At 40.3% G+C, this 13,755-nt stretch overlaps 2 protein-coding genes across 7 annotated transcripts in view; one reads left to right on the forward strand and one right to left on the reverse strand.

The window, feature by feature from the left end:
* Nucleotides 1-1,568, reverse strand: part of LOC103363866 (LIM and calponin homology domains-containing protein 1) — a 99,750-nt gene extending 98,182 nt beyond the window's left edge. For 2 of the 6 annotated variants that reach the window (XM_008290821.1, XM_008290812.1), the window contains exon 1: nucleotides 1,253-1,568. In XM_008290821.1, coding sequence (XP_008289043.1) covers nucleotides 1,253-1,354 — 102 coding nt within the window. In that variant the 5' untranslated portion in view covers nucleotides 1,355-1,568. The remainder of the gene's footprint in view (nucleotides 1-1,252) is intronic. The other 4 variants (XM_008290837.1, XM_008290829.1, XM_008290853.1 and 1 more) reach the window with 2 other exon arrangements.
* A 5,479-nt stretch (nucleotides 1,569-7,047) lies between these two features.
* LOC103363905 (catechol O-methyltransferase-like) lies at nucleotides 7,048-12,955 on the forward strand. The gene is made up of 4 exons (XM_008290863.1): nucleotides 7,048-7,096; nucleotides 9,589-9,883; nucleotides 12,133-12,329; nucleotides 12,429-12,955. Exons 2-4 carry the CDS (start codon nucleotides 9,628-9,630, stop codon nucleotides 12,738-12,740), a joined length of 765 nt encoding a protein of 254 aa, XP_008289085.1. The 5' UTR covers nucleotides 7,048-7,096; nucleotides 9,589-9,627; the 3' UTR covers nucleotides 12,741-12,955.
* The last annotated feature ends 800 nt before the right edge of the window (nucleotides 12,956-13,755 follow it).

Genomic DNA, 13,755 nt, shown 5'->3' on the forward strand with positions numbered 1-13,755 from the left:
TGCATCATGGTAATGCAGGATTGTATCACCACAGAAGGCAGATTTAAAACTCCAGTAAACACACAGCCAGATTTACCTGCGGCTGCTCAGCATTGTGCGATCTCATCTGGCTTGAAGTAATGAGCTTTCATGAACATATGAAAGTCCTGCACTGTAGCTTGATACGATGAGTGAACGATGACAAACGCTTCCTTAGCTTGAGTGAACAATTTCAGATATACTGTCAACCTTCTTTTTAAGCAGAGGATGACTGATGACTCAATGAATATAAAATGAATACGTGAGTGATTAGTTAACACGTAAGTAAGCAAAGAGTTTGGGGGGCCCATAATCTTCTCCTGCACAGAGGCCCCATAATCCCTGACGACACCCCTGCTACACTGAATCACAAAGTTTAGACAGCTTTGTGCCCGAGTGGGCTTTAAAAATCGGATTTTTAAGCCTTTATGTAGACCTGCAAAGCTGTGACTGCGTTCCACCAACATGCAAAACATAATCAGCCAGTCATCGGTGTTCTGAAGGCTGACAAGAGAACAGCTCACTGCAGGATGACAAAGTCAAATGCAATGGGGGCAGGCAAGTGTCGTGATTGAAATTCTCCCAGAACAAAACCTCGCTTGTGTGATTATTGTTCAGCAGGCTCGCAATGAAGCAAAAATCCATTCCACATGATGCATTCATTGTTTTCAGCCAAACACGCACCGGGCGCTACAGCAGCCTCTGCTACTGTACAATGGCCCTGAGCAAAAACAACTGCTGCAACATTTAGGAGGGTCTGCTGAAAAAATATGTGCAATATTCCAACTGATACATGGGCGTATTATTTGGCTAGGATCTATCATTAGAGGTTACAAATGTTGGATTGTATTTTGGGGGCACTAAGGTGGTCATTAACTCAGAATTCTTTATCTCTGATGCAAATAATTGTAGGAATGTTGTATTGCAGATGATTAAAATACCAACAACTGAGCAACAGGCACACTGCAGCCCAGCACTGGAACTTCACAGGAGTCAAAATGTGAATTTTTCATCCTAATCTGAGTCCAATTATTCCAAGTTTCAGTCACCTTTCAACAGGTGACGAAGCAATAAAAGACACTGCCGTTTAGAGGTGAAGTCGCTGCAGATCCGAGCTGCAAACCGGTAACCAGGGCCACACGGAGACAACAAAAACACCTGCACTGAAGGCAGGCAAAGTGCTGAGGATGTGAAGCAGCATTTCGTTCTCTTTTGCCAGCACCAAATGACTCACCTCTATCCATTTCTGCGCCTCCTGAAACGCGGAGTCTGCGGCCGACTCGGTCACAGGGTGATGCTGATGAGACTGTCCTATGTCTGCCACCGGACTTGCCATTGGCGAAGAAGCGCAGCTCGTCAACTGCTAAAAGCCTGCGGGGATGTGTGAAAGCAGCTCGCTGCCGCGTTATTCCACCCAAATCAGTCTGCCGGTTCTCCTCAATCGGTTGTCGGTTGCAGTTGCAGCAGCAGCGGCGGCGGCAGCAGCAGCAGCAGCAGCACCGGCGAGGCGAGTGTGGACCAGTTGCTGCTCTCCAGCGTTGCTCCTGTTGGGAGTCTGTGGAAGAAACGAGCAGCGTCAAGCCACACGCGGTTAGCTGCGGGAGATCCGGTGCGACAGCTCAAAATAAAAGCTTTAGCGGAGGACCGTGCTGCTTTGTAAAATGTGACACAACTATTCTAGTGAAGTAAATATAGTATCAGGCACCTTTGATATCACGCTCTTTAAAACGTCTCAGTGTGCATCCATTTAACATTTACTTACTTCCTAGAGCCAGCTTGAACATCCTGCTAGCCGCTAGTTAGCCGGGTTCGCAGCTTGTTTGCGAGCTAACGCTACAAGCTAACTCCATCCATCCATCCATTTTCTATACACCGCTTAATCCTCATTAGGGTCGCGGGGTGCTGGAGCCTATCCCAGCTGACTCAGGGTGAAGGCAGGGGACACCCTGGACAGGTCACCAGTCCATCGCAGGGCCACACTTAGAGACAGACAACCAAGCACACTCACATTCACACCTACGGACAATTTAGAATCACCAATTAACCTCAACATGTTTTTGGACTGTGTGGGAGGAAGCTTCCGGTGCCCCCACCGGGACGTGAACCGGCAACCTTTTTGCTGCGAGGCAACAGTGCTACCAACTGCGCCACCTTGCAGCCCACAAGCTAACTCTACAGGAGTAATGTGCCGCTGACAATGAACTCATATTAAAAACTAGATAGAAATTTTAAAGAAACACATTTCGGGCTGTAAAGTTAAACTTGTCGGACTTTCACCATCTTCACCGCGCCTACACGACCGAGTGTTTCCAGCCCGTTTCAACTACAGCGCCACCTGCCGCCTTGGATGATCAGTAAAATGCGCAACTTCCGGTTTTAAAGGATTTCAATTCAATTCAATTCAAATAACTTTATTTATCACCTCAGGGCAATTCAAAAGCTATCAGAGTATTTAATACAAAGACATCCAAAAAAAATGTGACGATTAAAAAGTAACTGCATAAATAAACATAAATTAGGACTAATCCTGGTAGTGGACTGAGGACATTTTGAATATTCTGGCCCACGTTTAATCTGTGTAATCACTTCATATAGGCTGTATGGTAGACAGAAGAGATGTGGTAAAGGACTGCAGAATAATTCTACATAATAACTGAGTGTTATACTAAATACTAAATGTCTCAACATTACAAAAGAATGTCATAATGAAAATATTAACTCTAACTATGAAAACATCATTTCAACATTTTTGCCTTTATCATCTCATGAATTTTTACTAATATGCTAGCTAGTTTATTTTTATCATCGGAACCAGGCTGAAAAAATCTCACTATTTCTCACGACAAACAAACTAATAGTTGGTTTTGCAGCAAGCTACGGCTGAAATATGGCTGATCGAAATGCTTAGTGACGAGTTCAAACTGTTTGTTTCTCACACTTTTGCAAGGTAACAATGGCGTCGCTGTGCAAATGAAGACATCAGAAATGTTTTTAACGTAAAACAAATAAAACTTAATTCACAATCAGTACTCATGTCGTGACTGTCGTCCGTCTTGGTGAGTAGTGCCGTTTCTTCCGTTGGCATCCAACTGAGTAGGTGAAGCAAACACCAGGCTCCTAGAAGTGTGGTCCTGAAAGTGGAGCCTCCAGAGCTGCAGACAGACACCCCTCAGAAAAACAAGGACACATGTACCCGAAGGTCACCTCAGCAGGTCACAAGAGGACTCGTCTAGCATTAGCTAACATAACGTATCCAAGCCAACATTACAACTAGAAATGAATTCACTTTGTACCTCTACTGTAGCCAACTAGACATCTTTGTATCTGACACTTTAGGTTACATGAGTTCATCAGTAAAGCTTGATTGCAGTTACACAACATGACATCGTTATTTCACTAAGCTAAAAAGCCAATCAACACTTATCTCATTTCAAATGTAGCCAAGTCAGAAAATATACATTTAGGCACACAAATAAGAAAATATTAAAATTCAATAAAACAATAAATGTATTAAGCAGAGCCCTAAAGTTAGAAAAAAAGAAAAAGATAAAAGAGTCAACTGGAACAGTCTGAAGTAAAACAAGCTGAAAGTAAAAATTGCCCTCAGAATAAAAATGAATCCAGCTGTAGATTGTTCTGCATGTTATTCCAGCTTGCGGGTGTCCAGTGAGTACAACTGGAGTTTTCAAGCTCAGTAATAACAGCAGACTTCTGTAGTGTGATCTAATCATTTGAGCTTGTGTGTTGAGGACCTCCTGTAAAAGAACAGTAATGAGGCAATAGAAGGGGATTCTCCAAAGCTACTGAATTAAAAAGAAATATTCCACCAGCAGCACAAGTGTGCAACCTTACACTGTTTATCTGTTGCTACTCTGTCTCTCAAACTAAACACAAATGGCAACCAAGAGGGCAGCCCACTTATTATATATGGTATTTAAAGGTGGGAACGATTGTAAAAGTTATTTTGATAGTGTTGACTGTGATTTCCTCAGCAAAACAGAACGAGAAACTGATGTTGTTGAAAATCTTATTTTTTCTTCAATCTATAACACATTTTTGCGAAGCCAAGATAATTATTTTTGGGGGAATGAGAGGAAATAGTCAAGCTTTGTCAAACCTACTGAATATTAGTGTGACTGATGGTTGTGATTGAACTCAACTGGCGTCATAACTGACCGGTGTTCCGTGCTTTTATTTTCCAGACAACACACTCTGCTTCCTCTAATGATCGGACTGTTGTTGTCTGGCTTGACGCAGCTGGACCGACATGAGTTGCACACCGCAGTATGATTAGCTCCAATGGCCAAAAATACACAGAGCAGCGCTGCTCCGGCAGCAGCCAATGAGGGCAGCAACACGCTGGGGATCTCACACCCACTTTCATTATATGGGGCAACTGAGAGACAGAAGAGAGTTCACAGATTTAGAGCAAAGGCATCCAAAACTCTGACCTCCAGTTGTTGATGCAGTTTATGTTAACTAGATTATGCTGTTTGGAAGAAGTCTTTTCTACCAGTGAATTATCATACTTTCATCAGTTTAATTCTGCTATAAATGATAGTTCCTGTGATCTGTGTTAGAGAAAAGTATTGTTGTCTCAATTTTTTCCCCATAAAGTGAAGACAAGTCTTGATAGTTTTGGATAAATCAGGTTAGCTGGGATAACCTGCACCAGAAAACATTATCAACAATGAAAAGTCTGACAACTGTCCCTGTAGAAACTACTGTACATATTGGAATAGAACATTTCAAATGCAGTTCCCTCAGTCAGTTATGTATTTATTCACATTTCTGTTAAAGTTGCCGTTTAGTTGTGTCACACTGTTTGTCTTGGAAGTGAAGACACATCATTGGCAAACACTCTCTAGCTGGCAAAAAAATGAGCAAACTCGCCCTTGAACCCCAGGAAACTGTTTTGTAATCTGGAGCCTGCAACTTAAATTTAATATCTCACCAGCTGCTCCACTGCAAACATGATTAATGACGTTTGTAGGATTGCATGACTAAGCCACAGGGACCAAAACAGAGAATTCAACCACAATCTCTGGACAGTTTTCTTTTTGTCCTTGTGTCTTTTTAAATTAAGTCATTGCTCTAACTTTAAATTTAATTTAGTCAGTGACTGATTCCTACAACAATACACATTTCTCAGAGAAGCCACACACATGTGATTTCAATATCTACAACCTCTGCAAACATCATTAAACGCTATTAGATTATGATGCTGCTTCTAGTATAGTATGCTATACTAACCAAATAAATCTAAATAATAATAAGAATTCAAAAAAGAGGTAAAAAGGATGGAGTAATGTAACATTCAAAAAATTTAAAATTTGTTTAAAAAATAAAAAATTGATGAATGACAAAATAAATAAATGAAAAAAAAAAATGATGACAAATATCCATTAAAATAATGGCATTTTTAAAAGCTCATTTAAATAAAGTAAAGCTAAAGTATACTACTTCTACTACTACTACAACTACTACTACTACTACTACTACTACTACTACTACTACTACTACTACTAATACATTTGGGGTAGTAAGTACAGTTTTGGTCTTTTCCTTTTTTTTTTTCTAAAGAGACATATGTTAAATAATACTTTTTCTGTCATTGTCATCAGCAATTACACAAATCAGGGACAATCTGTCAAATAACAAATTAAAAAAGAAATATTTGCCATTTTTAGTCCCTAAATACACATTTTTTCTTTAAAACAAAAAAGTAAATATCTCTTCAATAACTTTTTGTTGTTGTTGCAGATTTAAATACAGTAAAAACAAAACAAAACAAATGCTGTAAAAGAATTATTTAACATTTATAATAATACAGAATTTTTCTGTGGCCATTATTTACAGTTTGGGATTTTGATTTTTTTTGTACAGTTAACATGTAAATGAATACTTTTTGTCTGTCACTTCACTAGGTATTATTGATAATTTAATAAACTTAGACTTAGGTCAACTTTATTGTAATGTTACTATCAAGACTAAATTAGTCACTGAGGGGAGAAAAACAGGCTCTGTTGACACGGTGATGCCAAGGATGAAACATGAAGCCATTACTGCAGTTGAGGGTGTTTATTTTAACCCTATCAATAAAAAAACATACATGTGGCAATGATGAACTTGGAGGCTATGATAGAAAATAGCTTTTGCGGTCAACAGAAAATATGGCACCCTACCTCTACCTCTCTCTGCAACAAGCAAACAAATTCACAGGTAGGTGCAGGTGGTCCCTGTTAAGCCACAGTCACACACCCACAGACAAACAGCTCCACAAACACACACACACACACACACACACACACACACACACACACACACACACACACACATCCAAACACACCCACTACCCCTACTGAACAATGAGAACACATATCCCTGCCTCTACATTTATTGATCCACAAGGGAAACTGTTTGATCACAGTAGCAACACAAAATAAATAATAATATAAGAATATACAATAAATAAGGACAAGTTTAAAAAAAAGTAAGCTGGAAAAAAAAAAGAATAAAATACAAAGATTTCCATATGTACAATTTGTAATTTTAAGATTTTATTCATTTTTTCCCCCCTGTAGAAAAACAGTAAATTGTTTTGGGGCTTTTTAAATTACAGTTATAAACTGTTTAAATAAATAAATAAATAAATTAGTTAGTTAGTTACTCTCATTACAATGTTGCTTCCAGACGTCATCCAGTCTCAGCTGATGCCACCAGGACTTGTCAGGCCCCTGCAGACTCTGTCCTGACATTCCTACATGTTTGCTGACCTCTGGTGGGGATCTGCTGCCGGTGATCTGGAGCAGGAGGAGGAGGAGGAGGAGGAGGAGGAGCCTGGATGAAGGTGTGATCTGTCGCCACGCCTCCGTGCGTCAGGATCAGCTTCTATTTCCTGGATACCGTAAACAATCCGGTAGTTTTCATTCGTACTTTGTTTCCACGAGGTCGTTGAGGCTGACAGCCCAGCAGTGTGATCGTCAGGAGGCTGTTTTCACTCTGAGGAGTGACAGGACCAGCTGAGTCTGACAGGACCCAGTGTGAACCTGAACCAGCAGCCAGGACGGTCTGGCAGGTAGGTGCTGCCACGACAAACCAGAAACGTTGTGTTAGAAATGTGCATAGCTTCTATAACGATCTGGTCCAGGAGGCAGTGGGTCTATATGTGAAAGATAGTGGCTCTGCTGAAGATCAATAAGATTAAAGCACAAATATATGGACTTCTGAACTATGTGCAGCCTCCTGATATTGGGAATTAAACAAAGACTTACATTTGGTGAATTATTGTTATTTTTGTTCATTTTTAAAATACATCTTACAGATAAAATAATATTGACTCACTGCTGAATGACAAGACATGGAGGTCAGATGATCTGTTTATGATCCATAGTCAAGCTACACAGTGTTATATAGCACAGTTAAAACAACAGGTGATGAGGCAGAATGCTTTACAATAAAGAAATAAATGAATGGTACTTTACGTAATTAGTTTAGCTCATATGTTTAAAATATAAAGGCTGGGAACTTTATTCATTAAATAAATGTACCTGACTCACCTTAATATTAGGGTTAAAAACCTACAACATTGTATTTAATACAAATTTGAGCAGAATTGATCCCCAAACGGCCATATATCATTCCAGATCATAAATTATAATTATGCATGCATGCGTGTGTGTGTGTGTGTGTGTGTGTGTGTGTGTGTGTGTGTGTGTGTGTATAAAAAAGCCACAGTTGACAGTTTCCCAAAGCCTGGCTGAGGATCTGCAGGTTTTTGTTTCAGCTTCACAAACAGAATCAGTCCAAGCGTTGCTGTAATGTCTGACTGACAGCAACACCTGCAGACTCTCAGCCCTCAGTGGACTGAATCCTGCTTTAAATGTGTCACAATTTAAGAATTAAAACATTCTTCCAGGTTTATACCGAGACAGTGACTGTAATCTACCTGCAGAGGGAGCCAGAGGACAATTTTAGTATTAATATTTTCTTTACAGGCGGACAGTAAAATAGTACCAATCATATGTTGAACTGGAAGCTGAGTTTGGACAGTTTAGAGTTTGTGTTTCCAGTTATAGTGACCAGTAACAACACAAATACAGTAATATCTCAATGGTAGCAATAATTAGGAGAAAAATGTTCATTTTAAAAGACAAATCTGGGTTCCTAGTGCATGCTTATGTAACCAACAGGTTTCTTCTGGCTGGAAATGATATAAATAGGTGACAAAAAATAGTAAGACATTGTGTCATTGATACACTTGAACAATTTCAAAAAATCCATATCCATAATTCTTCCTACTCTTTCTCAGTTATCAGTTGTAAAGCCTTGATTTCCCACCACAGCCGTCACACAGTTCTTATCACTGCTAACAGTCGTTCAGTCTTCATTTGTTCCTCTCTGGTCTTCAGCTCCTCTACAGGTTCTCAGACAGGTCTGTTCTTATTATTTTCTGTGAGCCGTTTCTTTACCACGTTGGCTGTAAGTTTCAGATCGTTGTCTTGTTAATGGACAAGTTTTCCTGCAGACTGCCTGACGTTTTCCTCCAGAACCTTCATGTCTCATGATGCTGTTTACTTAGACAAGGTTGTCTGACCCACCGACTGAACAACACCCCCAAAGCATCACATTCCCTCCACCGTGTCTGACTGTGGGGATGGTGTTTATGGAGCTGAATGCTTCTCCTTTCTTTATGCTATGTCCCCGTGTCCAGACAGCTCAGTTTTCATCCAGCCGTGTTCATTTTCTGCTCAAGTATCTGCCTGGACATTACAACGTCCTAATCGGTGATCCTTGGATTCTTCTTGGCCTCTCAGGAAGCCATTCTTGCAAGTGCTGAGGTCACTTTTAGCTTCCTACCACATCCTTTGAGAGTTATCACAGTGTGGAGCTCCTTGTATTTGTTTTGTTGTTGTGCTTTGACTCCAATCACAAGCTCACTCAGCTCTTTGGTTTTAGCGTCGGCTCACCATCGACAAGTTCCTGATGAGAGAACATCAGCTGTTCAGTTTGTATATTAGGATGCTCTCAGACAGAGTAGAAATGACTGGGGCTGTTTTAAATAGTATAGAAGCTGCATTTTCTCAAAAAGATGCAAGTGAATTATTTTCAACATGTCATGTAAAAACAAACAGATTTTTAGAATCATTAACATCATTAACGTCCCTCATACAGTAACTTACCATCTTTTATCGCTTGTTTTTTATTATTTTCAGCCAGAGGAAACCTATTAATGACATACAAATCCAATTATCCAACGTTAGACATGGGTGTAAAAGATCTGGTGCTTAACTTTATATGCATGTCTCATAAAGTAGAATGAAGTGTAAAAAAGTTAAACTTGGCATGTGTGGTGTGGTGGTGACATTAATCAGGAGAAAACAAAGGAGGTTCTGTTTCTTTTCCTACTGAAATAAATCAGCAACCACCACAATCACTAAGCTGAAACTGAATATACATTCTCGCTAAAATCTAAGGAAATCTAATCTTGGAAAGCGGCATTCTGAATCGTTTCCATGACATATCCAACATCCACACGCTGATTCCAGCTTCTCCACCTTTCATCCACAGCTTTGAAGGCGTTTTACCGTCTTTCCAACAGCCATTCAAATGTGGTTAATGGCTTTATCAGTGCCGCTGCTTCCCGCCATCGTCATGTTGTACAGCCGCTACCGTGTGAAAGTTGCCACGCTGTGCCAGCGAGCTCTGGCCTGGGCGCTGAGGCTGACGCGAGGGCGAGTGTGCGTGAAAAGCACCCACGCCTTTGTGTTCACCAACTGCACCCACGGCAAAGTCGACAGCGTCCTGGAGACCTTTGACCTTTACGCTCAGACGCACTCGACTCTCTGCATCGGCCCAGAGATCCGTAAGTACACTTAGCTTTAGTGCATGCATTTAGAAGCCGTACCACTTTGTATACTCAGAACGAAGGAGAGATTTTAATGTGCAGATCTCAAGTGTTCAGGTGAGAAGCTGAGTCAGATCAACAGTGTGTGTAATGTCACTGCCTGGATGTGTTTTATGAAGTAAGATGTAGTCTCACACTAGCAGCCTGTACTGAGAAGTACTAAGTTCAAAAACACATCTGCTGCAGGCAAATAAAGGAGGAGAAACGATCAAAAAAATACCACCTTTGTGAAAGTTAATAGGCTGATCAGTATCACTGCCTCATCGTCAGAGCACAAACAGAGCGGGCTATAAATACACTCGTGTATAAGCTGCTTAGATAAAGCTTTCTTTTTCAAGATTCAGTTGAATTATTATGATGCAACACAAGATACTACAACATCACAGCTGTAGTTCCTTTATTCTCAGTAAGCTCACATTCACTTCTTCTTATGGCACGTCAGACAGTTTTGCCTCATTATTTCATCTGCAACCCTAAACAATCGTGTTAGCAAGTGAGGAAAATTCATAAAAACAACAACAAACCGATAAGTAGGCTCACTGCAAATCTTACGAGGTCAACAAGTGCAAGGCTTTAATCAGCCTTTGTTTTAGTAATTCTGTTGCTCTACAAAGACCTTTTGCAGGTAAATGCTAAAGTTTTGGCCTGTGAGGATGTTTACACAGTAAACAGAAAAGAACTAAATCAGTCATAGTGGAGTGGCCACCCTTCACCCTTAAAGTAGCACCACTTCTCCTCGATACACTTCTGTTTTTCAAGGTAGAGTAATGAAAGTGCTTTGGAATCACTCGTAGCTGTAAAACCTCTTGGTTCCTGTCGAGACCTTCAGTGGAGCTCTGTCTGTGCACAAAGAACTGATTGGTCAGAAGGCGATATTTCATAGTTACAACTCTGAAAACCCAGAGTTCAACTTGACGTTACCTCACTAACCCCAAACCATGCTTCATAACAGCCTCAGAACACGTGAATGTTTTTGATTCAGTATCACACGCCTCAGTTATGACACCCAAACCAGCCTCTGACTGACCATTATTGTGCTTATGTTGTTATGAGGAGGCAGCTGTGGATTGTACAAAACATTCACAAGTAAAGTAGCACCACTTCGCCTTGGTGCACTTCATGTGTTCATGATGCTCGGTAGGTTGGTTGGTCCACCAACTTGTTCTTCTGTGAATTTCTCAGTGTCATCTATGTCTTCAGTTAATCCCAGAATGACTCCATGATGCTGAGATCAGGGCTCTGTTGGTGCAGTAGTATCCGTTACAGGAATCCTTGTTCCTCATTTCTGCTGAGTAGAGGTCTTATGACTCTGACTGTATGTTGTGGGTCATTGTCACAGACTAAACACAGGCCTCTCTGATGCTGCTGCATGATGCAACAGCATCTAACATGTTGCACTGAACTGTAAATGTGAAGGATTTTTTTCTTAAGCAGAAAAAATGCAGTTTTTCTTTGGTGATGACGTGACGAAAGTAAATGTCTTTTAAGACTGTTTTTTCTTTCATTGTTCCAAACTGACTGTGACTGACTTCAGCACTTTACCTGTTATGTAATACGATGCTGTTGCTCTCTGAGCCAGACTGCTCATGCTGAGTAACACTTTGTTTGTGTTTCCATGCACCGCAAATTTGGACACTGAGTGCTTAGAAATGCAAAGGTAAATGTTTTCATGAGCTGGATTTAACCTGTTATGGTAAATAGTAAAATGTACAGAAGGTGACTGTTTGTTATTTCCTGTAACTGTGTATTTTCTATGATGCTAGCAAATGAAAAGTCACCACATCTCAGGAAACATTTATCTAAATGTATTTAAATTAGGCCTAATTTCCTTGCATGCGGCATTACTAAACAGTATGATTTCTAAATCTGCAGCTACTCTATTTTGGTCACAGGCACTTTGGTAGAAATAATGTCAAATAAATCATCCATTTTTTGTGTGTTATTTAAATAAAATAAATACATCTGTTCAAATTAAATGTTCTTGGTCATTAACGTTAACATTCCAGGATTGTTGGTTTTTAAAGTTATTGTGAGAAAATATAAGCAATGAGTTAATCTCGTCCTCGTCTCACTGTGGTGAGGCACTGATCAATGTCCCAAACTAGTATGAATTTCATATCATGGTACAACAGTTTTCAGTTCTCATCCAAAATGTAAACTACACTACAAAAACCAAAGTGACACCAGTTTCGTTCTTGTGGGTTCAGGTGAGGTGCTGGATGAGGCGGTGAGGCGTGTCCGACCGCTGAGGGTGCTGGAACTGGGCACCCACTGCGCCTACAGCTCCGTCCGCCTGCTGCGACTGCTGCCCCCTGCTGGCAGACTGATCACAGTGGAGCTGGACCCAGTGACAGCAGATCTGGGGGAGGAAATCATACTGGTGTCTGGCTTCAAACACTCCCAGGTACAGTCAGGGATGATTACCACACCTGAATGAAAGCCAAAGCAAAATCTACCAGAGAGACGTGAACCTCCCTTCACTCACTTTTCTTGTGCTCCTCAGTTTCAGGTACTAACATGCAGCTCAGCTGAGGCCATCCCAAGACTGCGCTCACTTCTTGGGCCCGACGCAGGGACCAGTGAGGGCTTCAATCTGGTGCTAATGGACCATGATCCCCAGCAGTACCTCCCAGACCTGCTGGCTCTGGAAAGAGAGCAGCTCCTCTGCCCCTCTGGCTGCTCTGTGCTGCTGATCAAAAGAAACCAAGGAGCCGATGACCTCAGAGGAATCCTGGATCACATCAGAGGAAGGACAGAGTGCTACAGCATCAAGACGGAGCTGCAGTGTGTGATGGAGATCTTTTACCGAAAGTAAATACAAGGATGAAGGGTGACAGCAAAGTCTGACATGTGGCTGTGTGCTTAGTTTTTATGGACCGATAGTGTTAAACATTTCACCATCTCTAATGTTGAAGTTTGAGATGAAGATTTTATAACTAATGAAACAAGTGATCTGTTTTATAATACTGTATGTATAACTGGAATTGATTTGTGGCAGGAAAGAAGCACAATATCTAAATTTAAACATTTTATATTTTGCTTCTGTTTATTTAATCTGAACACCCATTTTTTAAATATAGTTTGATTGATAAATACAAATAGGAGCCATAATCCTAAAAAGCAAAGTGTATTATTAACACTAAAGTAGGAAAGACAAATCAATAAAAGTTAAAATCAACAATAAAAATAAAAAGAGATAAAGGAAAAGAAAAACTATATAAGACCAGAAAAAATGTCTTTAAAACACTACATTAGTTAGACTGACTTAATGAATGTAACATCATGTTGCTCATATTATCAGCCAAACCTCTTGCTAGATGGTATTTTTATTAGTCAGGGATTTTATTTCCACCTTCACTATAAGGAGCAGAAGGAATCTGCCCACAGTGACACTAAGAAGCTTATCGTGCCACGGGAGCCTTAATCAGCAAATATAGATAAAAGGTTAAAAACATGAAGGTTTAGGTGATTTAAACAACTGCTTGGAACATGACACTTTCGTAAAGATGCCAGAGGAAAATAGATTAAAAGACTTGGATTGAAAGATTTGATAAAATAGAAGTGTGTCTACAAGGATTTAAATTTTTTTTTATTTTTGTCCACTTGTAATGAATTCCAAACTTCACAGCTCAGCAAAAGACACACGAGCTCAATCTATCATCAGTGTTGCTCCAGGTTATCATCCTTTATAACCAGTTCCATGTGGATCAACATGAGCTTTATTGTTTCTCGAGTACATTCAGACCAGATTGCATTTTATATTGCAGCACCTCAGAATCACCACATCACGTGTTTTTATTTTTATTTTTTGTATTCTCTCTTTTCATGGC

The sequence above is a fragment of the Stegastes partitus genome, unplaced genomic scaffold (genome assembly GCF_000690725.1).
Source record: "Stegastes partitus isolate 25-593 unplaced genomic scaffold, Stegastes_partitus-1.0.2 Scaffold16, whole genome shotgun sequence".
In the NCBI taxonomy this organism is placed as follows: Eukaryota; Metazoa; Chordata; class Actinopteri; family Pomacentridae; genus Stegastes; species Stegastes partitus.